This window comes from Bactrocera dorsalis, chromosome 3, assembly GCF_023373825.1.
Source record: "Bactrocera dorsalis isolate Fly_Bdor chromosome 3, ASM2337382v1, whole genome shotgun sequence".
NCBI classification, from domain to species: domain Eukaryota; kingdom Metazoa; phylum Arthropoda; class Insecta; order Diptera; family Tephritidae; genus Bactrocera; species Bactrocera dorsalis.
In genome coordinates, this window is record NC_064305.1 from 62926316 (window position 1) to 62953458 (window position 27143).

A 27143-nucleotide genomic window follows, 5' to 3' on the forward strand; every position below is an offset into this window, starting at 1 on the left:
TAAATGGAAGTGAAAATGTAACAACCGGAGATGGCGAGCCCGATTCACCAATCGATGACAATGCAATAGATGTTCCATGGCCCGACTATGATTGTCGGATAAAAGCATGCCGGACGATTGGAACCTAAGAGTGGTCTGGATAAGGAAGCAAAGCAAATGGGTCTGGCAGTGAAGAAGGGCAAGACGAAATAACTCCTGTCATCAAATAAACAGTCGTTGCATTCGCTACTTAGCTCGCAATCACTGTTGACATTCATAACTTTGAAGTCGTAGATAATTTCGGCCAGAATCAGCAACAACAACTATCAGCATTGAAATCCAACGCATAACCAATCTTGCCAACACATACTACTTTGGACTGAGTAAACAATTGAGAAGTAAAGTTCTCTCTCGACGAACAAAAATGAAACTCTATATGTCCCTCATCATTACCGTCCTGTTATATGGTAGGGAGGTATCCTCGTCTGATGATTCGGCCTTAGGAGTGTTCGAGAAAAAAGTTTTGCATATTAAGATTTATGGTCCTCTTCGTAATGGCATCGGCGGGTACCGCAATCGATTGGAACGATGACTTGTAAGAGATATACGATGACATTGACATAGTCAGCCAATCAACAGACAGGGGTTGCGCTAACAAGGTCGTGCTGCCTGGATGAAGGTTTTCGATTCCATTCCGACCGATAGAATCGGAGGTCGAGGAAGACCTCCTACTTCCTTAAAAAAATAACAAGACGACGATGTGTTTTTTAAGAAAACCTTATTTAAATTTTCTGAATGCATTCTTGATGCCAACTCCCGTTTGCCCACTCCTGGCGTAATGCTTTTACTGCCATTCAGCAGGCTGAAGAAGTGTACCCTGCACAATTTTAGTATGATCTGGGCATCGGTTACTTTATCACCTCTGGGAATTCTACAAAAGTATGCTTCAGTCTACAAACCTTCAGTTAGCCGTCGCATTTTTTCGAAGAGTTTTCAAGCCTTACTTGGCCAGCGTGCCAATCTTCTCATACTCACGCATTTCGGCTTCTCTCTTTTTCAGTAAGCAACTACGTCCCGTACGTGTTATTGTCGATCATAATGTTGCGAGGTAGGCAGTCTGTGTTCTCTCCGTTGCGACACTGCACTTCTCATCGGACCAGCTATTATTTTCTTTCTTTTGCATGGTGAGTATCATGGTAGCAACGAGATAGTGATCCGAGTCGATGTTAGGATCTCTATGATATACTTTGAAAAAGGTTCTCCACCCTACCTTATTTATGACGTGATGTTAAGGAAGTACATATTATCAATTAACTCTGCGAATTAAGCCAAGAGTACGTATTTTTATGAATATTGAGAACCTCAAGAAAACACTTAAGAATAACTAACCTTGGATAAATTGAACCCTCCAAATTTCTCTGACCTAAAAAATGTAGAGAAGGATTGAAGTTACTTCTGAGTTTGAAATGTAGCTCTATGTATTGGCAAAGATTTCAACCAATTTATTTACAGTAAAATTCTATTCGAAACAATCAATTTGCATTTTATAAACAATTCCAAATAAAACATAATCGGGATATGTTAACTTTTAAGTAATTTTAATAATATCAGATCAGTTTTCAACAATCATTTAACTTCGACTAAAGTAAAAATATTCTCTTCATAACAACAATAAAAATCTTTCATAAATTGGTACAGATAAATCATCTAATGTCCACCGTGTCCACCGAAATCATGTCCGCCATGATGATGAACCGCAACACCATGTTCTTGTTTAATTGAGAAGCCGCTGGAATGACCGTGACCATGATCATGACCGTGTCCATAACCATGTCCATAATCATGACCGTAGCCATGACCACCATCCCCACCATCTCCACCATCGTGCGATTCAACCTCGGCGTGTCCACCATGGTAGCTGGTGTGTCCATGATCAGCTACATGATGGTGTGTGGGCTCACGGTGCACGACGGCATGGAAACCACTATGCTTGTCAGCCGTATAGTGTACAGTTCTCTTGTGGCCGTCCGCTTCAATCAGTTCATAATGTCCGGACACCTTATCGCCATCACGGTGTTCACTCTGCTCTTTGATATCACCCGTCTTCGTATCCTTAACGCCATAATTGAATTTGTACTCAGCGTGTGAATCATGACCATCATCGTGTCCATGTCCGTGTCCATGATGACCGTGGTGATCGTGATGATCGTCGTGTGAGACTAAATGCACCGAAGCATGACTGGAAGCACTGTGACCGCCATGACCATGTCCATGATGTCCGTATGGTAAGGCACTGACTACCACCAGTACAAAGCAACATACGAGTGCAGCGAATATCTACCGAAAAGACAGAAAATTTGAGAGTTTTCAGTTCTAATATACATAAGTATAAGATAAATATTTCAATCGAACTCACCTTGGATCCCATAGTTTCAAACTAAATTAACAGCTGTGATAGATCTATGTGAACTGTGATTGGTTTGCTGTTAACCTGCGTCTTTATACTAAATGCGAGTGCTAAGCATTTTCCTTCACATTATCTTTCGCTCAATTCTGCAGTATTTTCGAATTGCCCTACGAACGCACTTCAGATCGCTGACCGTGAAATTGTTTGGTAATTATTAGTAAAGTGACGCCTTCAGATCTAATGTGCGCAGTTGTGTGACTAGCAACTTGCCACATTTATGAGATATATTTGTCTCATTTGCACTGTTTTCATTCGTTTCAGCTTCGTTTTTGTATAGTGTTAATGCGTGGGGTTCCTGGTTTCGAGAGAATAAAACCTCTGTAATGATTGCCATGTGGTCACTACACTGGTCAGGTCTATTATAGAGCCTTTATTTCCTTATTGGTAAGTATTTTTCGTGCCGCTATTCAATATTGTGAGGTTGGCTTGGCTTAGGAATTCTAGAACTAGGCGCGCACGATGGTCTGAACTTCTGCATCTTTTCAAGGTGTCCGAGTATTGGTTAAACCAATACCCGCTCTTAAGCGGGTATCGAAGTGCTGTAACACAACAAACAAATGGACTTTGCGAATTTAACACTGGCTAAAACACGTTATTTTTCATCGATGCTCATTTCATTTGCTCTTTCCCGAACAGCATTCCGACAATGCTTTGGAAAATCTTTTTTAGCCAGTGTTGAATACAGATACGAAAATTATAGACTCTTAAAGACTTTTAAAAAATTTTCCTAAAAATCCACCAAACCATTACTTAAAAGCGGCAACATTCCGACCGATGTTCCGATGGATCAGATTATGCCAATCAAAACTTTTCAGTGATAACCAGGCTTCAACTTACTGAACGGAAAACGTCAAAACTTCGATTGATGACATAAAAATAAATTTCCTAATATACATAATACTCAAATCGACCAGATAAAAGGAATGAAAACAGTGCAAATGAGACAAATATATCATAAATGTGGCAAGTTGCTAGTCACACAACTGCGCACATTAGATTTGAAGGCGTCACTTTGCTAATAATTACCAAACAATTTCACGGTCAGCGATCTGAAGTGCGTTCGTAAGGCAATGCAGAATTGAACGAAAGATAATGTGAAAGAAAATGCTTAGCACTCACATTTAGTATAAAAGCGCAGGTTAACAGCAAACCAATCACAGTTCACATAGATCTATCACAGCTGTTAATTTAGTTTGAAACGTTTGAAACAATGGGATCCAAGGTGAGTTCGATTGATATATTTATCTTATACGATACTTATGTATATTAGAATTGAAAACTCTCAAACTCTCTGTCTTTTCGGTAGATATTCGCTGCACTCGTATGTTGCTTCGCTCTGGTGGTGGTCAGTGCCTTACCGTACGGACATCATGGACATGGTCATGGGGGTCACAGTGCTTCCAGTCATGCTTCGGTGCATTTAGTCTCACACGACGATCATCAAGATCATCACGGTCACCACGGTCATCATGGACACGGACATGGACACGATGATGGTCATGATTCACACGCTGAGTACAAATTCAATTATGGTGTTAAGGATACGAAGACGGGTGATATCAAAGAGCAGAGTGAACACCGTGATGGTGATAAGGTGTCCGGACATTATGAACTGATTGAAGCGGACGGCCACAAGAGAACTGTACACTATACGGCTGACAAGCATAGTGGTTTCCATGCCGTCGTGCACCGTGAGCCCACGCACCATCATGTAGCTGATCATGGACACACCAGCTACCATGGTGGACACGCCGAGGTTGAATCGCACGATGGTGGAGATGGTGGGGATGGTGGTCATGGCTACGGTCATGATTATGGACATGGTCATGGTCATGGTCACGGTCATTCCAGCGGCTTTTCAATCAAACAAGAACATGGTGTTGCGGTTCATCATCATGGCGGACATGATTTCGGTGGACATGGAGGCCATTAGATGATTTATCGATGCAGATTTATGATGGATTTTTATTGTCGTTATGTAGAGAATACTTTTACTTTAGTCGAAATTAAATGATTGTTGAAAACTGCTCTGATATTATTAAAGTTACTTAAAAGTTAACAAGACCCGATTATGTTTTATTTGGAAATGTTTTTAGAATGCAAATTGATTGTCTCGAATAGAATTTTCCTTTAATTAAATGGTGAAGGGATATCAGCTCTTTTCAAATTCTGAAGTAACCGCAATCCTTCTCATCAATTTTTATGTCAGAGAAATAAATCAATCATAAAAATACGTAATCTCGGCTTAACTGGTAGAGTTAAATTAAAATGCGTAGTTCCTTCGTATCATAATAATATTCAAAAAAACAATAAAGATGTGTTGAAAAAAGAGTTGGTTTTGTGTTCCTGCTAGAAGATTCAAACTGCTGATCTAATCATGCCATCCATTTAACCAGTTTTCTCCTTCTTTTAATAATATGAAGATCTTAGAATAAAACGTATGTATGTATACCGGATGTGAGAACTTCTGTGCCTGTCACACATATGAGAAATGGAATCGGCATCTTTTCTTCCGACAATATTGTGATGAGATACTGATAGTTGACAAGAACCGTTCAGTATTTTCCGAAGCCCCATATAGCAATATAATAATTTCTGTTATTATATTTGACTTTATACCACATACCATATCGGTCAGCACCTAATATATTTTACTACAATTCAAACATACATAAGTTAATGGCTAATAGTTCCCAGCGGGATATGGTAGACATTTGTAAACGAGCGAAGTAAACGTTGCAGCATGATAGTATCGCTTACTCCGATCAAAGAAAACTTACATGACGATGTCTTAGGAAAAGTAACACTTCACCCCTTTCGCTTACCATAGCGAGGAAGGGTTCTTCGATGCCAAAGTCAATAGCAGAATAGAAAAAATTGCTTATTAAAAAAATCGACTGCTACAATTTTATGGAGTGATTTTTCGATTCCATTGTGACCAGGTTTTGAATTATGGATAACTGCAATAAAAAAATGCTTGATCGTGGTAACTGATCTTATAGATCCTTCCTGTGAATAATCGGCAGAGTAATACAAATTGGTTATTGTAAGGCAGGCACATTAATTTGTACAAAATAAGTTGAACATCATAAATTTGCCCGGTTCTTCGGTGTCAATGTTAGCAATGAAAACGCTCCGGTCTACCATCGATTTCAAAGGTTCCGTAAATAGACTACAGCAGTCTTTCATAACTTTTCCATGCGTATAAACATCATCCTCTTTTTCGAGAAATGTTTCTCGTCGAAAAACTGCGAAATGTAATTTTCACAGGCTTCTCTTGAAGCAAACTTTACTCAATCAAAGGAGTTCTGCATTGACCGAAACAAATGGTAGTTCGATGGTCAGGGATATATGTTGCATTCATCACAACTTCCCAGCCAAGCTCTCCCTATTTTTGCCGAGTCATCAAAGATATGTGCGGTTTAGCGTTTTCTTGATGGAAAACGAAGCCCCTTCTGTTGATCACTTCTAGTGGTTTTTTTCGATTCCTTGCTTCAATCTCATTAGTGGTTGACGGTAAAATGAAAACTCATTCATTCGACTAGGCTGGAGTAGCTGATAACGAAAGATTTCTTTACCATTACATCTAACACTCGGCGTAACCTTTCGAGACGTCAATCCTGGCTTTGTGACCATTTGTTGAGTTTCACCACCCTTGGTCCATGCTCTCTTTCGCACATTATTGTCCTATTTGATCCATTTTTCGAACTGATACAGCATCGTCTTCGTAAACTTCACATTCGAGTATTTCATTGATGGCTTGTATACAAAAATTTCAAAAATAAGGGACTCTCTTCATTATTTTTACTAATTTTTGAACAGCTCTAACTTTTTTTCAATTTCCCCGAATTTAATTTTTTGGTAAGCGCCTTTCTAACATTATATGATATGACACAATGTAATTGGTAACACTGGAGATATACGACTGCAACGACATCTACTTGTATTGACGAAGTACGAAAAGACTTTTTCGACTACCCAATACATCGTATAAAATGTACTGGAAGTTTGAAATCTTTGATATTTGTCTCCACTTTAACTATTCTCGGCACATATATGGACAGTTCTTATGGAAAGACCCGCTCTGACTTCCATTAATATAACTTTATAGTCCGCCATTTTTAGGTAAGAAATGGCACCGTACTGTACAGTGAAGAATCAGATCAGTCTGGAATTAGGTGGGTTGATGAACATTTTCACAGAGTAACTTACGATTCTTCAGTCTTATGCACCAAATTCAATTAATATTCTTCTATTAGCTCATGAGGTATTAAATTTCTCTTAAAAGTGACAAAACTAGAAGAAATCGGTTTTAAGTATATAACGTCTTTCATCTTACCGATTGATTTTCGTTGAATATGACAATATGACAGATGTTATACAAGTATACTGAATTAAAAACAAACACATTTTTTTGATCTCAATCGGAGGTAATAGAATTAAATTCTCCAAATATTCTTAACATCATTGAATTATCAAGAAGTCGATAAATCGAACAAGATACCGCACACCACGTTAACGCGTGTCAAGAAGCAGAACTAGAGCCCTTCGTATTGATAAAAAGATCGAAGCCATGAGCATAACGTTCTTCGACAACTGACCAGTCATTGTAATGTAACATTAGTTGCGAATAACTTTTTTCATCGTTAGACCCTTGCATTACGAACAATATCGTATCGTCGGGTTTAGAATACGTGGATAGGGTAAATAAAAAAAATGTTTTTTTCTGAAACTCAAACGTGTTTTTCAAATTCGAAAAATCCGAGTTTTTTATTACGAAGCCTCATAGCAAAAGCACTTTAACGAGAAGATTCAACAACCACAATTTTCACTTCAGAATAAGCATCCAATGTTTTCGGTCATTTGATAAAATAACGTAATGAACCCTGGGCTCCTCAGTATGGGAGGAGTTCAGCAACGTTTTGATTCTGGTAAGTTTCATCCTAAAAAATAGCAAACCAAAAAATTAGATAGCCCTTTTTTACCACAAAATCCAGTATTGGATCACGTAACAGTGAAAACCTTCTGATTGAAGTGACGATAAAGTAGAGCAGACTGTTTACAGATCCATATCTGTGATCAGCCACCAGCGTATTGATAAATGCTTCGAAAAAATAAAAATTCATAAGCAAAATGAAAATTGAGAATGTAAGAATAGTCTAACCGAGTAGACATAGAAAATTTTTGGCAATAGTTAGTTCATCAATTAAATACTTGTACATTAGATTTGAAACCGTTATCACATTTGTTAATACGGATTATAACAAGGTCAGCGATTTGCGCTGCATTCATAAGGCAATTCGAAAATACTGCAGAATTTAACGAAAGATAGTGTGAAATAAAATGTGTGGCACTCAAATTTGGTATAAAAGCGTAGATTAACAGCAAACTAAGCACAGTTCACCCAGATCCATCACAGCTGCTAATTTGAATAGAAACAATGGGCTCTAAGGTGAGTTCAATTGATATACTTATCCTACACATATATATATTATAATGAAAATTCTCAAATTCTATCTTTTTTCGGTAGATTTTTGCTGCACTCGTATATTGTGTCGCACTGGTGTTAGTCAGTGCCTCACCATACGGCCATCATGGACATGATCATGAGGGTCACAGTGCTTCCAGTCACGCTTCAGTGCATTTAGTCTCACATGACGATCATCACGGTCACGACGGACATGGACATGGACATGATGATGGTCATGACTCACACGCTGAGTATTACTTTAGTTACGGTGTTAAGGATACGAAGACGGGTGATATCAAAGAGCAGAGTGAACACCGTAAAGGTGATAAGGTATCCGGACATTATGAACTGATTGAAGCGGACGGCCACAAGAGAACTGTGCACTACACGGCTGACAAGCACAGTGGTTTCCATGCGGTGGTACACCGTGAACCCACACACCATCATGTAGCTGATCATGGACACACCAGCTACCATGGTGGACACGCTGAGGTTGAATCCCACGATGGTGGGGATGCTGGTCATGGCCACGGTCATGATTCTGGACATGGTTATAAACATGGGCACGAAGGACACACTAGCTACCATGGTGGGCATGCCGAGGTTGAATCGCATGATGGTGGGGATGCTGGCCACGGTCATGGTTATGGACATGGTCATGATTATGAATATGGTCATGATCACGATCATTCTAGTGGCTTTTCAATCAAACAAGAACATGGTGTTGCAGTTCATCATCATGGTGGACATGATTTCGGTGGACACAGTGGACATTAGATGATTTATCTGTACAAACTAATAATGGATGTTTATTTTTGTTATGTAGAAAATACTTTTATTTTAGTCGAATTGAAATGATTGTTAAACATTTATCTGATATTATTAAAGTTACTTAAGAGTTAAAAAAACCGAAAATGTCTTGTTTTGAAAATGTTCATAGAATGCAAATTGATTGTCTCAAGGGATCGAGATCTAGTATTAATAGTTGAAAACAACCACCAACTACTTTCCGAAGCCCCGTATACCAATATAATGATTTCTGTTATTACATTTGTACCATATACATCGGGCAGTAAGATAACTCAATTTAATTCAAAATGACAATTTAGTATAGATTTAGTTTCTATATTTAACTTCATGTTCGGAGTAATTGTACTGAGTTGAACCTATTTTACTCGAATAGAGTACGTATATAGATACTATTGTAATATAAATTGAACCAAAGCGACGAAATATCTAATACTGTTGAATTATGGGTTGGCATTTAGACCAAGTTCATTTATATTCGACCACTGATTAGGAAAAAACATCAATTTCCTTAAAATATCGCACATTTTGATCTAAATAAGATGTTTAAGGTCAACAGGAAAGTTTGAAATCACAATACTAGTTTTATGGGGGCTAGGGATAACATTGACCAGAGTTTATTTATTCTTAGTAGTAAAAAAAACCGTTTAGTTTCATTAAGATATCTCGCAACTTGTGCAACATACATATATTGTATAAGATGTACTGGAAGTATGAAAACTTTTATATTTCTTCCGACTATGGCCATTTGCGGTATAAATGTGAACAGTTATCATGGAAAGACGACCTCTGAATTTCATTAATATTATATAACTTTATAGTCGGTGAATTTTAGATAAAAAAATTACATATCTAGAAGAGCACTGTCTGTGCAAAGTATTGTTCCTGTAACTTCATTGGACCTAGATCCTAGGTAGTGTCTATTTCTGATACTGTATATTATTCAGTTTTGTAAAAATATATACTTTAAGGGGTTATGTACAGTTAGAATTTTCAACAAAACGATTTTTTATTTTATTTCATTTTATTAATGTGCATATATTTTAGAATACATACAGAAATTTCATATCGCTGCGGTGAATATTTTCGAAGCTACACGCAAATTTGAAAAGGCGTTTCAGAGTGTTTGAAAGTATAAGGCCAGACTTTAAACGCATTTTTCCCAAAATGGTATTTTCAATGTCAGTGACAAACACTACTCCAAAGCAACTTAATCGATTAGTCTCAAATTTTATCACGAGCTTCTAAAATATATTGTTAAGTAATCGCAGATTTTTTCTGACCAATACATATTTTTTTAAAAACAATTTGAGGCCGAAATTTTTCATTTGAAAAAGTATGGGCACTAGCTGTCTGCTATAATATTATTGATTATTCAGGTGTCGAAAAATATTGAGCACTTAGTTTATTTTTTACGATCGGGAATACAAAAAGTCATTCGGTGCCAAGTCAGGACTATACGGATGATGACTCATCAAATCGATGTTTTGAGTCTATACCAATTAAAATTTTTTTTTTTTTATTCAAATGTGCGTGTCACCAGCCACTTGCTTCTCATATTCCTATATTTTAAATTCGACTTTCTTCTTTCACCTTGAATTATACAAATCAAAAAGTAATTAATACAACGAGATACAATTTTGCACTAATAATTCCTCTGAAGAATGCCACCATAGTTTACTTTTGACCAATAATATCTGTCAAAGAGAATTCTTTCCTGACAATAGCAATTATGTGTCTCAAAAGTTGTTTGAATCAGGGCAATACTTTCTTGAGCCCCCGTAAACCTAATATAAATACTTCCAACTTTCAAGTGACTTGGTGCTGGATATAGCTTCCAATATTTGAGTTATCTCAACGAAAATTACAGAAAGAAATGTTTTATTCATAACAATATATCTTTGTGCTTCAAAAAATAGACACAATTGGGAAGAAAACTCAAGGGGGAGTAAGGTATTTTGTTTTTTTTTTACATTTTTTTAATTTTATATTTTATCCAATATCTTAAGATTGTTCTGTGAAAATTTGAGAGCAATTAAAGCAAAATTGACGGAGATATACACTTGTAAGCTTCGCCCCCCTCCGATTTGATTGTGAGTGTCTGTGAAACTTTAACGTGTTTTTCCTACAACTCACGTTTTCAAAGTCGGTGCCCTCATAACTTCAAAAACTACTGCACCGATCCTATTACACTATTTCTGTACATATTTTACGAGGTTAACGCTGGAGAGTTTGTTTGTTCATAATTTTTTATTTCGCAATAACAACCAACTAGCGATTTTGAATTTTTTTTAATTATTTTTTTCCCAAAAAATTGTGTGTTTTCACTTCAAATTCTCGAAAAAATTCAAAAATTGGAATTTCAAAAAAACCCTTACATATTGATAGCACCAAATTTGTAGAAACAAAACTAAAAGTTTTGAAGAAATTTAGATTTTCGGCACTTTGAGATTTTTAATGAATTTAGCTCAAAGATATAGGATCACGTAACAGTGGCAATCTTCCGATTAAAGTGCCGATAAAGTAGAGCAGACTGTTTACAAATCCATATCTGTGATCAGCCACCAGCTCTTTGATAAATGCTTCGAAAAAAGAAAAATTCAATTCAACACACAGGCAAAATTAAAATTAAGAATGTAAGAATAGTCTAACCGAGTAGACATAGAAAATTCGTGGCAATTGTTAGTTCGTCAATTAAATACATTAGATTTAAAACCGTTACCTTATTTATAACATAATTACGAAATAATAACAAGGTCAGCGATCTGAAGTGCGTTCGTAAGGCAATTAGAAAATATATGCAGAATTGAACGAAAGATAGTGTGAAAGAAAATGTGTGGCACTCAAATTTGGTATAAAAGGGCAGATTAGCAGCATACTAAGCATAGTTCCCCCAGATCCATCACAGCTATCATTGAATTGAAACAATGGGCTCGAAGGTGAGTTCGATTAATAAACTTATATTACACTTATGTATATTAGTATGGAAATGTTCAAATTCTCTGTTTTTCGGTAGGTTTTCGCTGCACTCGTATGTTGTATCGCACTGGTGTTGGTCAGTGCCTCACCGTATGGTCATCATGGACATGATCATGGGGGTCACAGTGCTTCCAGTCACGCTTCAGTGCATTTAGTCTCACACGACGATCAACACGATCATCATGGTCACCATGGAGACGGACATGGCCACGACGATGGACATGACTCACACGCTGAGTATCACTTTAGTTACGGCGTTAAGGATACGAAGACGGGTGATATCAAAGAGCAGAGTGAACACCGTGATGGTGATAAGGTGTCCGGACATTATGAACTGATTGAAGCGGATGGTCACAAGAGAACTGTGCACTATACGGCTGACAAGCATAGTGGTTTCCACGCGGTGGTACATCGTGAACCCACACACCATCACGTACCAGATCATGGACACACCAGCTACCATGGTGGACACGCCGAGGTTGAATCGCACGATGGTGGAGATGGTGGAGATGATGCTCATGGCTACGGTCATGATTATGGACATGGTTATGGACATGGTCATGATCATGGTCACGGTCATTCCAGCGGCTTTTCAATCAAACAAGAACATGGTGTCGCGGTTCATCATCATGGTGGTCATGATTTCGGTGGACATGGTGGTCATTAGATGATTTTTCTGTACAAATTTATGATAGATGCTGCTTGTTTTTATGTAAAATTATTATATTATTATAATCGAAATTAAAATACTTGTTGAAAATTGATCTGATATTAATAAAGTTACCTGAAAATTAACAAAAACAGATAATGTAGAATTGTCCTTCAAAAAACTTGATTGAAATCCGCACTTTAAATTCAAAACTAACCTCAATCACTCTACTAATTCTTCTGAGGGGAAAACCAAATGCAATTTGATGAGACTTATGTTTAAAATTCTTCACCATGTACGAATAAATGAACAGAATGCTTTAACAAATTCTCATTTGCATCTATCGAAATAGAGCTGTACTTACAGGAACTATACAATAAGGCTCAGTGGCAGTATGAAATCATATACATACTCCAGTAAATAAAGATATGGGGTTACATAAATATAATTCGTTAGCATAAAAAATTATCTTTTTCAGGCTCATAAATCAGTTATTTTTGTTTAGATCACTAGCAGAGACCAACTTTTTTGCTCATTACAATTTCCTTTCACTATGTTAATCCCCGGTCTATCGTATTAAAACACAATTTTTTGGCAAAATTCGTGTTTTTTTATTCAACATAGTTCCCTTCGAGCGTCCTTTGCTTAAAAGTAGGCCCAAGATTCGGCGATCAGCTCTTCATTCGTGGAAAATTTCTTTCCAGCGAGCATTCTTTTAAGATCCGAAAAATATGGTGGATGCGAAAGTGATTTGAAGCCCAATTCATGGCTCTTTGCAATGGTTTTCATTAACTTGTGACCACGGTGCCATTGTCTTGATGAAGCAGCACTTCAAATGCGATTTCAGTGTTTTTATCAGAAAAAAAAAAGTGAACTAGTGCGGCACCCACTTTGCGCAGAGCTTTCTCCTACCCAAACATTCGGGAAAGATATCACGTTCAGTTGATATGTTTAGAGTGCCTGCTAGCTCGAACAAAAATATTGTTTAGTCAACCCTTTTATAGGCGTCCACAACGTTCAAAGCCTGCGCTGCTCAATTCTCCACGTCTCATTTAGCATCCCAAACCTTGGTGATTGATTTTCCTTGACCAGTGTTCGGAACTCATCAGCGAACCAAATTTTTGCTTCAAGAGTATATTTGCCCTTCAAAAGTCAACACGCGAATTTTTTTTTATCCTTTTTATCTATTTTATAAAATTAAATTAACATATTTTCGGGTATTTTATTGTAGAAAATGAATCAAGAGATCACGGCCCCGACCTAGCCCCATTATACTAAATGTTGTAATTTTCTGTATTCTAGTTCACTTAATGCCAAATATATTGGACATTTTTTGGACTATTTTAATAAAATTGTGTTAAAATATTTTTTCAGCAAACTTTAATGCGCAAAATAGAAAACCGGTTAAGTCCCTCCCTTAATTCCATTAGAATACGAGTATATTGGATTCCATTAGAACACATTAGATGAATTTCTATAAAAAGCTCTTTTGGTCCACGGACGTTATTTGCCATTTCTTATTATCCCTCGCAACATGGCTTTCTCAGAAAGTCTATAAATCGTACGCGAAATAAGAGAGCCACACGCCACGCCAACGGCTTCATTTCTAAGAAACGCCAAATCATTTAAAATACTTTTTCGCATTAATGGCTTTATTTGCTCCAAAGACATACACACAAGTACATTTACCACACACGCGCACGTTCCTATTATGCCCTACCATTCCATCCACACGATTTATGCACACATGTGTACACCCACGTAGACAACGTGTAAATCCTCTCAGAAGAGAGTGTGTAAACCGCCTGCCAACCAATTTGGCTGTTTGAGTTCGATTGTTTTTATCGGCTTACATTTAAAAATAAAAGCGCAGAGATTTAGCTGTGATTTAGCTTCCGAGATGTTGGTGAGGGTATTGAGTGGTGGAAGCAAAGGCAAACACAAAATGTATGTTAAAATAAGAAATGAAAACAAAATGAAATGGAAAAGGTAAAAATAAAACGTTGTTTCCTGGAAATCGAAGTCTTATGCGTCTTATGCCCTGGGAGGAGGGCCTAAATGTGGCGAAAAAGTAAGTCGTAAGTAAACGTTGGAAAATACAACAAACAATATACTGTGAACTTTCCTCCTCCCTTCGGCACTTAGTATATGGTTTCATTTCTCTAACGCAATACAAAAACCACTGTTGTTGTGGCATTGTTACTTTTTAGCTTCGGTTTTTATTGCTTTTGTTTTATTTCAAATGTTTTCTTTCCCTTTTTTCTGAACATGCACAATAATCCATACAAAAACGCCTATTTGAGTGGCTTGTTTTCTTACAACAAAAGGTGGGAACTTAGTCTACGATAAATATCTTTAGAAAACTTTGCTCATTTAGGTGCTTAAGAGGCGCTATAAAACGAATATACCCCCCACTATTGGGCATTAGGCTCAGTTGTATTAAGTTCGTATTGTGGGCGACGCAAACTTCCGGCGAAGTCGGCGTCGATAATGTGCTCAGACACTTTGCTGAAGTACAGAAAATGGATATTATTTTAAGAATGCATAGTTCTCTAGGTAGTCAAACACCTTTTATCAGGATCTTTATAGTGAGAAGCATAGAATTTGTATTGGTGTAAATTGCTTAACACTTATGCAAAGTACTGTTTATATGCCCTTTGGATAATGTCGCGTGAAAGGAGTAGAATAGCACAGAAGAACTCTTGTTAGGGAGCAATGGAACAAAGCTGTGATGTTTGTTCAAAAGAACCCCCGATTTTGCCTTATCTGGTTTAGTCGGAGCTTTGTTGATGACCGCCTTCTGGGTTAGTTAATAATTGATCATTTGGTTAATCAGTTTCAGAGTTAAGCCCAACTAGTGAACTATCAGTTGCTCCTTATCAGTTCTTCGCGGCCGTATTTGAATATCTCTACTGACAATCCATCGGCCCCCGCTGCTTTGTTGTTCTTCAGACGGGAAATTATTATTCGAACAACTTTATGGTCGGGCAATGGAACGTCTGCTCCATCATCATCGGTGATGATGAATTTTCTTATGCTAGGATCTAGTACTATAGGAAATCATATTTCGGGCCACGGCGAAGTCGATCCGCCTCAACCCATTTTGGGATGTTACACCGCGGAGGCTAAATTTTTCAATTGTTGTGCCAAAGATACCTTCTTTGCTTACCCTGTCGTTAAAGTCGCCGAGTATGATTTTGACACCGTGGCGGGGCAGCTTTTCGTACTTTCTGGGGATTGCATTACCGATATGTTGCAGAACTTCGCTTTGATGCGGATTATGGCTAGACGTTCATCCACCGGGGTGAATGTGAAAGACTCGGCGACGGAGTTTCTCTCGTTTACATGTACACTTTATAGGATCTTCGACGTTTCTTTTACATGTTTGAAACATCATGGTAACTTAATATACCATGTTGAAGGTAAAAAAAAGCTCTGAAAATAACTGCGACCTTCAGAAGAGTTAGCAAAACCGGTTCAGAAATGTAACAAACGTCCTAATGTTTAAAACATCATTATCTCTGTAACTTAACTTCCACATATGCCTTCATCTTCCACCACTTAAAGAAACCCAGAGAGTATTTAATTACAATGTAGCATATTATTATCGATTGAGGATAATTTAATATAATTTTCGATTTTATCGAATAATGAAGTTGATCCATTCGAGTCCGAAGTTTTCGGTGTCATCCGCACTTACTCCATTTACTAGAAGATAAGAGTGGAGAAAATGGTGGCAATGTCACCTTATAAAAGGTAAACAGTTATATACTTTAATGAGAAGGTAGACTAAGACTTTGTCTTATCGAAATCATAATACATAGTCAACGTTCAACTCCGTATAAGTAACAGAATCAATGTTGCAAACGTTAGGTCGTAAATTATGTACATTAAGTCTAAAGGTGTTACCTTACTTATAAGTACACTACTTAACAAATCTGTAAGATAAATGTGCGACTGATGTGTTAAGAGATCTGCGGAGTATTTGAGGTGTTCTGATTACATATATTTTAGTTCAAAATATTTCCTTCACGTAAAGCTTTTGTCATTTAGTTAATGGTGGTGATTCATACCCAACACCCCTTGAGTGCAACACAAAAAAATCCCACGTTGGGAAATGTTAACATCAAGTCTGGTTTTAGCAACCCAAAATTAACAAGGAACAGCCTCTAATATCACAATCGCAAAATGACTGCAAACAAGTGTTACCAAATTATTTCAAGGTCAGCGGTCTGAAGTGCATTAGTGCGGCAATTAGAAAATGCTGCAGCAATGAGCGAAAGATAATGTGAAAGAAAAATTTCAAATTTGGTATAAAAGCGCTGGTTAACAGCAAACTAATCACAGTTCACCTAAATCCATCAAAGCAGCTAATTTAGCTAGAAACAATGGGCTCCAAGGTGAGTTCGATTGTTATTTATTTTATACATATATTATTATAGAATTTTACAAATTCTCTATCTTTTCGGTAGATTTTCGCTGCACTCGTATGTTGTTTCGCACTGGTGGTGGTCAGTGCCTTACCGTATGGACATCATGGAGATGGTCATGGGGGTCACAGTGCTTCCAGTCACGCTTCGGTGCATATAGTCTCACACGACAATCATCACGATCACCACGGTCATCATGGACACGGACATGGACACGATGATGGACATGACTCACACGCTGAGTATCACTTCAATTATGGCGTTAAGGATTCGAAGACGGGTGATATCAAAGAGCAGAGTGAACATCGTCATGGTGATAAGGTATCCGGACATTATGAACTGATTGAGGCGGATGGCCACAAGAGAACTGTGCACTATACGGCCGACAAGCATAGTGGTTTCCACGCGGTGGTACATCGTGAACCCACACACCATCATGTAGCTGATCAAGGACACACCAGCTACCATGGTGGATACGCCGAGGTTGAATCGCACGATGGCGGAGATGGTGGAAATGATGGTCATGGCCACGGTCATGATTATGGTCTCGGTCATTCCAGCGGCTTCTCAATCAAACAAGAACATGGTGTTGCGGTTCATCATCATGGTGGACATGATTTCGGTGGACATGCTGGTCATTAGATGATTTATCTGTAAAAACTAATAATGGATTTTTATTGTTGTTATGAAGGGAATATTTTTAGTTTAATTGAAAATGAAATGATTGTTGAAAACTGATCTAATATTATTAAAGTTACTTAAAAGTTAACAAAAACGGATAATGTCTTGTTTTGAAAATGTTTTTAGAATGCAAATTGATTATCTCGAATTGAATATCCAACTAAATTAATTTGCTTACGCTTATGCAAATACATAGAGCTACATTTCACACTCAGAAGTAACCGCAATCCTTTTCTAAAATGCAACCAGTTTTCCCCTTCTACCAAGAATATGAAGATCTTAGAATAAAACATATACCGTGAGGATTTCCGTGCCTGTCATACTTATGAGAAATATGTAGAATCAACATCTTTTCTTTTGGCAATATTGTGATCATATATGTATATACTAATTGTTGAAAACAAGTGTTTAGCACTTTCCGAAGCCCATATGTACCATTATAATGATTTCTGTTATTACATTTGACTTAATATCATATACCATATTACTGACCGATATGGTATGTGGCGTTAAGATGACTGAATACGAGTATAATTCAAAGTGACAAGTTAATGACTAATACTTATCGAATGGAGCCTAACATCTTTTACTCTTGCTATTTTCAAGTGTCAAAAGCGAGGGCATATATACAGTTCTTTTAGATAGATTAAGTATGTTTAAAATAATAAGCAACATACGTTAAAGGTTATAGACTGACCAATTTTCTACATTTTGCTTAATGTTCTCGAATAAGACTATATGTCTTCAAGGTATGGCACATTCACCGTTGCGCAGTAAAAATACAAAAGAAATGTAAATTATACTTTATTCTAATTCTGTATGTTCACACATTCGTCTAAATGTACATAATAATTGACAATAATTTATTTAACGAGTGGTCTATTGGACCCATTGATTATTTTCCTGTATCATTCAATGCGAGTAGGTCCTTGTGGCATTTACTACAGTGGTCATACAAAGGAGCGCAAATTCGGTGTGAGATTCATGGTGGGAGAGAGACTCCTTCTCCGAGTACTATCTTTCACCACGGTGGATGAACATCTAGCCACAATCCGCAACAAAGCGAAGTCTTCAACATATCGCTGATTTGCGCCCACGCCCCGACAGAAGAAAAGAACAATGTGACCAAAGATGCCTTCAAAATCGTACTTGGCGACTTTAGCGCCAGGGTTGGCAAGGAAGGTATCTTTGACACAACAGTCGGTAAATTCAGCCTCCACGAGAAAACATCCCTAAATGGATTGAGGCTGATCGACATTGCCGGGGCCCGAAATATGGTTGTCTGTAGTACTATATTCCTGCATGGAAAAATTCGGCAAGCTACCTGACTGGCGCTTAATCGAAATACCACCAACCAGATCGATCACATTGTAATAGACGGAAGACAGGTTTCCAGTGTTTCAGACGTGCGTACGCTCCGAGATTCTAACATCGACTCGGACCACTATATTGTTGCAGCCAAGACTCGCATCCGCCTCTGTGCAAGTTTGACGTCGAGAAGCTGAAATCACAACTCATTAAGGACTCGGTATAAGGAAACTGTGGTGCGGCATTTCAAGCTCGTTACGTACAGCAAACGAAACCATTGGTTTTCGGAAAATGCAAAAGAACAGCTGGCACGGCAAGAAATGCCATGACGGCTGATGGGATAGATACCGATAGTTCAAGAGGGGAGGGAGACGCATTTGCAGACAGAAAAAGAGAGATGCCGAATTGCGTGAGTAGGAAGAGTTTAAGGAGCTGGCCGACAAGGGTAATGAAGCGACTAACAGAAGATTTTAAGACCGGAGAATATTCGTGTAGAACCCTCAGAGGTGACTAATAAGGCTGTGTAAACTGACGTTCAGCAATACCAAAAGCTCCGTTAAGATCGTGAAGGACGCACCGAATCTTTTGATACCAAACGACTCCCTTTCGTGTGACTTCTTCAATCTGCTGCTGGAGAAAATGATTCGAGCTGCAGAACTTCATCAAGCAGGTACAATCTTCTACAAGAGTGTACAGCTGCTGACCTATGTCGATGATACTAATATCATTAGCCTCAACACCCGCGCCTTTAGTTCTGCTTTCTCCAAACTGGATAAGGCAGCGAAGCAAATGAGTCTGGTGGTGAACGAGGGCCAGACGAAATATCTCCTGTCATCAAACAAATAGTCGTCGCACTCATGACTAGGCTCCAACGTCACTGTTGACAGTCATAACTTCGAAGTTGTAGATAGTTTCGTCTGTCTTGGAACCATCATTAAAAGCAACAAGAAAGTCAGCTTCGAAATCCAACACAGAATAACTTTTGCCAACAAAACCAAAGTCCTCTCTCGACAAACAAAAACCAAACTCTATATGTCACTCGTTATTCCCGTTCTGCTATAAGGTGCGGAGGCATGGACGTTGACAACCTTAGGAGTTTTCGAGAGAAAAGTTCTGCGAAAGATTTATAGTCTTTTGTGCATTGGCCACGGTGAATATCGCAGTCGATGGAACGACGAGCTGTACGAGATATATGACAGCATTGACTAGTTCAGCAAAATAAGGGACTGTGGCTACGCTGCTCAGATCATGTCCACCGATTGGATGAAAACACTTCCGCACTGAAAGTATTTGACGCAATACCCGCCGGGCGAAGCAGAGTAAGGGGAAGACCTTTACTACGTTGGTGGAGAGGGCCAAGTTTTGCTTGGCATCTCCAATTGGCACCACCTTGCGATAGAAGAAGCGACTGGCGCGTTGTTGTTAACTCAGCTATAATGGCATAAGCTCTGTTTACGCCAGTAAAGAAAAAGAAGAAGATAATTTAAAACCTATAAGCGCGAGATATGTATGACTGCCTTAATAGTTGTAAGTTGAAACCAACCAATCTTTCAAATATTTGATGATTTATTTCCAAACCTTTTAGAGGCGAAAATAAAATCCTGAATATTTATTTGAAGACTTTCATATTTTCCCGAAGTTACTTAACAATAAGGAGAAAAACGCCTGAAACCGTTTTATGGTCATAATGTATGATTTCCTTGGAAACCATAAGGCTGATAATATGACTAGCTGATTACTGACATGATTACAAATTTCTCCAATGTGAAATATGAGATGTTGGAAAAGAAGCACCTTTCGTTATTGGATATACGGTTTTGTGAAATCTTACGAAGTCTGATTTGCGTAGAATACATTATCGACTGAGTTTTTCAGTTCTCTTTAGAACCCGGCTCATAGCAAATGAGAAGAGCCAACAACCACATTTTTTCCTCATAACTTTCAAACGCTACGACTTCAGAATATGTATCTAATGTTTTTGGTAATTTAATAAAATATCGTAATGAACACTTGGCTCCTCAGTATGGAAGTTCAACAACCTATTGATACTGATCGACTGGTAACTTCCACCATAAAAAATTACATACCACTCTGTTTATCTCAAAATCCAGTATAGGATCATGTAATACTTGCAACCTTCCGACTTAAGTGACAATAGAGTCGAGATATACGCAAATTGTTTACCAAACCATATTTTCAAAAGTGACCAAGATACTGATATTTGCTTCAAAAAAATAAAAATTCAATTCAACACATAGGAAAAAACAAAATTCCTAAAAGAATATAAGACTAATTAAACCGAGTAGACATAGAAAATATGTGCCAATTAAATACGTTAGATTTAAAACCGTTATCATATTTGTTAATACGGATTATAACAAGGTCAGCGATTTGCGCTGCATTCGTAAGGCAATTCGAAAATACTGCAGAATTGAACGAAAGATAGTGTAAAAGAAAATGTGCGGCACTCAAATTTGGTATAAAAGCGTAGATTAACAGCAAACTAATCACAGTTCACATAGATCCATCACAGCTGCTAATTTGAATTGAAACAATGGGCTCTAAGGTGAGATCGGTTGTTATTTATTTTATACATATGTACATGATAATAGAATTTTTCAAAATCTCTGTTTTTCGGTAGGTTTTCGCTGTACTCGTATGTTGCTCCGCGCTGATGGTAGTCAGTGCCTTACCGTACGGTCATCATGGACATGATCATGGGGGTCACAGTGCTTCCAGTCATGCTTCGGTGCATTTAGTCTCACACGACGATCACCACGATCATCACGGTCACCACGGTCATCATGGACACGGACATGGACACGACGACGGTCATGATTCACATGCTGAGTATCACTTCAACTATGGCGTTAAGGATACGAAGACGGGTGATATTAAAGAGCAGAGTGAACACCGTGATGGTGATAAGGTGTCCGGACATTATGAACTGATTGAGGCGGATGGCCACAAGAGTACTGTGCACTATACGGCTGACAAGCATAGTGGTTTCCACGCGGTGGTACACCGTGAGCCCACACACCATCATGTAGCTGAGCATGGACACACCAGCTATCATGGTGGACACGCCGAGGTTGAATCGCACGATGGTGGAGATGGTGGGGATGGTGGTCATGGCTACGGTCATGATTATGGACATGGTTATGGACATGGTCATGATCACGGTCACGGTCGTTCTAGTGGATTTTCAATCAAACAAGAACATGGTGTTACTATCCATCATCATGGTGGTCATGATTTCGGAGGACATGGTGGTCATTAAAAATTTTGGCAAACAAAATTTATTTAAATTTTAACAATATTTCTTGTTGTTTTATATAAAAAATATTTTTGTTGGTATTGAAATTTAAATCTTTGTTGGAAATTGTTCTGATATTAATAAAGTTAATTAAAAGTTAAAAACAATGGATCCTGTTTTTAAATATAAGAAGCGTTCCAAAGTAAATCGGACTATAAAAAACAAAACAGAACAATTATTTTTCGGCAGAATTAATTTATTTTATTCAAAATAGTATCCTCCTGCTTCAGTACAGCGTTTTGCACGGTCCAAAAGCATGTCAAAGGAGTGATTTAGCTCGTTGGGCGGTATGGCCGCCAGTATGCCGGTGCAAGCCTTTTCAACGTCTGCATAACGCTTTCCTTTCATGGGCAAATGCATTTTTCCGAAAAGGAAGAAGTCGCGCGGTGCCATATCAGGTGAATACGGGGAGTGGTTAATGGTTAAAATGTGATTTTTGATCAAATAATCGTCCTTCGAATGTTGGATTCTGAGCAATTTTTGGTCGTCAGTCAAGACGCACCGATAGACAAACATACTGACACATAAAATGCAACAACTTCACTTCCAATCCATGAAAAGAAATTCTCGCTGGTCAATCGATGAAGTTTTAACGCACCAATCGACATATAGATGGCGCCACCAGGGGGCGCTAGTTTCAAAAAGTTTACTTTGGAACGCTCCTTGTATACTACGTACAGAACAGAAAATATATCGGTCGAAGTATTAAAGAACTTCAAACTCCACAGTTAGACGGAAAGAATCATAATGGTTATCGACTTATTATATTACTATTTATAATTGTCAGGTGACCTCTTTTTTAGTTTTAGTTCTGTTTTTATTCTTTTTCAATGTTCAAATACAATTACGAGTATGTTTCAATATTACAAAAATAATAATGTAATAAATATATAATAAGGTGTTTATCCCACCGACGCCACTCGACGACTCTTTTTGTGTCGATGCCACCTCTTGACTATTGCTGCTTTGTAGACAGGTTGCCAGTATTTCTTCCAGACACTTTTTGATTTAAGGTTTATAAGTTTTGGACTTAAGTGGCAACGTTTATGATCCAATCTTTGGGATGATGAAGTGTTCAAAAACCTGAAACTTAAATGAGGCGATCCGCACATTTTTTGAGAACCCTCACACGAATTTTGAGCTCCCTGGCATTATGAAATTTCCTCAATATCTGCTTGGCAGCCAGTCAGTTAAGTTCTGGTAAAAAAAAGTAGTTTTGGTTAAGTCAACCAGAACCAGAACCTACCCGACAGATGGCTGCTAACCAACATTGAAGGCATTTATTTATTAAGTCATTAAACTATTTGTATCTTTAAATACATTTAGTTTTTGTTATTGGAAGTATGCTAAAAGCTCTCCAATAGTTCTATAGCAAAACTAGAATTTTTGTTTGTGTTTCCGGAGATAATAACTATTCATGAGAGAAAATGAAACTGTTGGTTATTACTGGCTGTAACTATGGGTGAACTTTTAGCAAGATATTACCAATCAACGCGAAATTGATAGATCTCGTCATTACAACAATTATACCCTGAACAGGATATATCAAATTTGCCACCAAATATGTAACTGCCAGAATAAAAAATCGGAGACCTTATCAAATATTGTATATACAAATGAGCATCATGATGAGATGAATTGATTTGGCCATGCCCATGTTGAATAAGAACTGTCGCATTTAATATGAAAAGAAGACGCTAAACTTATGATATGTTTTAAGAAACTAAACTTTCCAATTTCGCTGTCTTCATTTCGTTACTCTCCAGCGAATCGATGAAACCATACCAGATACACTAACATGCCAGATATTCTTCACCGAAATCTTTTTAAAATCTAGTAAAAGAACGGATATCCCCAACGTTTTAAATCTCCACCTAGTCAAGCTTAAAGGCATCTGTCGAACTGATATGAGCCCTTTCCACGTGCAGAGCATCCTTTGAGGTAATTGTGGGTTGGTGGATTATACGTTTCAGTGAATTCCATAGATGATATTTATGTTTTAGAGTAACTATAGCTGTATGCTTCGGTTGTTACCCAGTAGAAAATAGTTGTCCTTCCAAGACCCAATTCTTTCGTTCTTCGCTTCATATTTATATGTAAGATAATTATATATGGACTCTATAACTTCCATTCGGCCCACATTATTACTAGCTATACACCCTCATAGGATGACTTTTTTCTTCTTCATCACAGTGTTTAACAGTATATGTACATCTGGATTTTCTTATCAAATGCCTTGCTCTTTCCAGAGTGTAGAGATTTCTTTACATTTTGAGCGATTTTGAATGCAGTTAGTCGGGGGTTTTGCTCCACAATTTCTGCCATATGGTAGGAGTCTTACGCTCCGCTAGTATTATTGGCAGCCCTGGACGCCTCACGATCCAAAAACAGCGGTATTTTTGTATTTTTTTGTTGCTCTTTGTATGGAAGATTCTGTTCTTGCAACAATTGGACCGATTTTGCGTTATAGTTTTCCTTCTTCGCAAAGTTTAACCATTATTTCCCTTTCAGAGATTTTCCCTTTATTCGAGCTACGATATTCTAAATTTAAAAACAAACTGAATAAATGAATAATCAACAATAATTTTCTATACTTTTACTCCGGGTTATTACTTGAGGAATCTTCGTTTTATTACTTCTATGCAGACTTTTTCTGCACTGCAAAATGATTATTTCTCAGATGGTCCACCCGTTGAGTCCAATTTTCGATGAATCGTTCGAGCATTTCAATTGATAACTGGCGAATGACACGCGTAATACTTTGGTTCAAGATCTGAATCGAAGCGGGATTTCCCGCATAAACTTTAGATTTTACATATCTCAACAGGAAAAATTCTAAAGGTGTGATATCTCACGATCTTGGTGACCAATCAACCAGCCCAATACGTGAAATTATCTGCTCACCGAAACTTTCTCTCAATAAATCCATTGATTGTTGCGATGTGTGGAAGTGGCGTCGTCTTGCTGATACCAAATGTCGCCGAGATCTCGAGCTTCCATTTCAGGCATCAAACAGATAATTTCGTCGCCTTACAAACCACACAAAACCCTTGTTTTTTGGATGAAATGGCAGCTCTTGAATCTCTTAACGTTACCCATTTAGTCCGAATAAGTGACACGACTCACGCGTGATTTGCCAAAAAAAAGCTTATTTCAAAAAGTACCTCTACTTGGATCGTTATGCAAACTTTTTTATTTGTAAAGGGTATTCTAGCTTCGGTGCAACCGAAATTAACTTTTTTTCTTCTTGTAATTACTATTTAATGATTTCCACCGATCGTAATAGTCAAAATATCGGGAACAATTATAAATAGCAATAATTTCAATTAATTGGGCCTCAACAATGCTACTTATATATGTACATAATTATAATTATAATTATATTAGATATAGATCTAGTCCACTATTTCTAGTTTATTAGACATCCAGCTGACTACAGTTTGCATTGATCTCAAAATGTGTGTACAATTCGGAAGTTTTTTAGCTAAAAACTATGAACGTCGGAAATTAGGAATATCATTTTTCATTTGGCTTCTTATTATACTTATGCAGACCAAAGTAGCGAACAACGTTTGTATCTAATAAAACATCATAAAACCGATATTTGAAATATTTTTATAAATATTTTCAGGAAAAAATCCTTAAAATTACGAATATCGAATGTAAAACAATCGATCCGAAATATGTCTTTATAAAACAGTGTAAAATGAAGGCTTATCGCAATGACGTCACTGCAATAACAGTGCAAGTTATGTTGTTGCAAGGGGCCGTAAATAATATTTCGGTATGTTCCGATGTAGTATTTTTATATACATACATATGCACCTACTGCTTGCTAACTGTAAAACATTCAATTCGACAGCTTAAAAGCAGCGTACGAAAACGGGGCGTAGAAACTGGCACTCCGATATCGCAATTCACTGTTGATTTTTGCGCATTTTTACGTAATAAGCGGCGAAATCTTTGGGCGGAATTGGTTTATCGAGTAATGGGTTTGGAAAAGTGGAGTAATCTGAATCACACCTGTCCTATTGATGTAAGTACCTACATAAACACATACATATATTTAATGTGGTTTTGAGTTTTGAATTTGCTGTCGGTTTCTCTCGTTTTGACAGCATGACGTATTGCTGGATGGCTACCGGTTCGAAAACAAGAAAATTGGCAAATTAATTCCATTCCCTAATGGGCATTACACTTTTACTAACTGGTGGTACACTTATAATGTTTTGCGCATGAGCATTACCGCACATTATCAACTCTATGACAACTGAGTTGTTGGACAAAATATAACTACATATATGGTGTATGTACACAAAAATCTTCATTGATTATACCTTACTTTCCTATTCTTTTAATTGCAACAAAAAATATACTCGAAGGACCTGCACACTGTATGACATATTGGTGATAAAGCTTGCTAGAAAAATCATTTCTGTAGAATGTATACGGTAGTGGAAGTATTGCTCAAATGTTTCCTATAGGAACTGGCCATCACATACCCGGTAACGGGTCAAAAGATGGCCGATTTTAAGCACACCATTCGGGCAAAGTTTTATTCCGAAACTGTTGGCGAAACTCCTCATAGCTATATCCTCCTACCGGGTGCCGACTGGGCAATGAACGGCGCTGCTGGCATCATCACAGCTCGGCATCTAGACTAGTTTCTAGAGCAAGTCTGGGTGGTGCGAAAGGGGGGCGTCTAACTACTCACCTCTTCCTGAGTTACCTGAGTTACCTCCTCTTCCTGAGGTACCTAGCGGTAGATATAAAATGCTAGGAGTAGAGGTTCCTTGAAAAATAAACTCAACATGGAGAAGTAAATGATGGAAAGATGCTGGGATATCAACCCAAACGTCGCTGGGAGAAGTGGCTGTAAATAAAAATGAAGAGAAAGCTCTGCTACGTTCTACAGGAGAGGCTAAAGGTGCTTTGTCGGCGAAAAAGACTAAGCCGAGGGCTAATACCACCAAGGACGAGTTGAAAGCAAAATCGACCTAAACAGTCCCTCTTTATTTGAAAGAATACAGGTCAGTAAGTTTAACCTCATTCCGTCT

General features: G+C 37.8%; 3 protein-coding genes and 1 pseudogene across 6 annotated transcripts; 3 read left to right on the forward strand and 1 right to left on the reverse strand.

Moving 5' to 3' along the window:
• Nucleotides 1-1541: 1541 nt before the first annotated feature.
• LOC125777632 (histidine-rich glycoprotein-like) lies at nt 1542-2407 on the reverse strand (annotated as a pseudogene).
• A 1191-nt stretch (nt 2408-3598) lies between these two features.
• Nucleotides 3599-8759, forward strand: LOC109579207 (histidine-rich glycoprotein). Of its 4 annotated transcripts, none has more exons than XM_049452428.1 (3): nt 3599-3668; nt 3753-4202; nt 8409-8759. In XM_049452428.1, the coding sequence occupies exons 1-3, from the start codon at nt 3657-3659 to the stop codon at nt 8691-8693; spliced, it is 747 nt and encodes a 248-aa protein (XP_049308385.1). In that variant the 5' UTR covers nt 3599-3656; the 3' UTR covers nt 8694-8759. The 4 variants fall into 4 exon arrangements, with proteins under 4 accessions (XP_049308385.1, XP_049308386.1, XP_019845230.1 ...); XM_049452429.1 differs by having other exon boundaries at nt 3753-4032; nt 8239-8759; XM_019989671.3 differs by lacking the exon at nt 8409-8759 and having other exon boundaries at nt 3753-4496.
• A 2856-nt stretch (nt 8760-11615) lies between these two features.
• Nucleotides 11616-17554, forward strand: LOC105224650 (histidine-rich glycoprotein-like). Its single transcript, XM_049452436.1, has 3 exons — nt 11616-11662; nt 11740-12018; nt 17103-17554. Exons 1-3 carry the CDS (start codon nt 11651-11653, stop codon nt 17421-17423), a joined length of 612 nt encoding a protein of 203 aa, XP_049308393.1. The 5' UTR covers nt 11616-11650; the 3' UTR covers nt 17424-17554.
• A 3770-nt stretch (nt 17555-21324) lies between these two features.
• On the forward strand, nt 21325-22050 carry LOC125777633 (histidine-rich glycoprotein-like). Its single transcript, XM_049452721.1, has 2 exons — nt 21325-21336; nt 21412-22050. The coding sequence occupies exons 1-2, from the start codon at nt 21325-21327 to the stop codon at nt 22048-22050; spliced, it is 651 nt and encodes a 216-aa protein (XP_049308678.1).
• Nucleotides 22051-27143: the final 5093 nt, after the last annotated feature.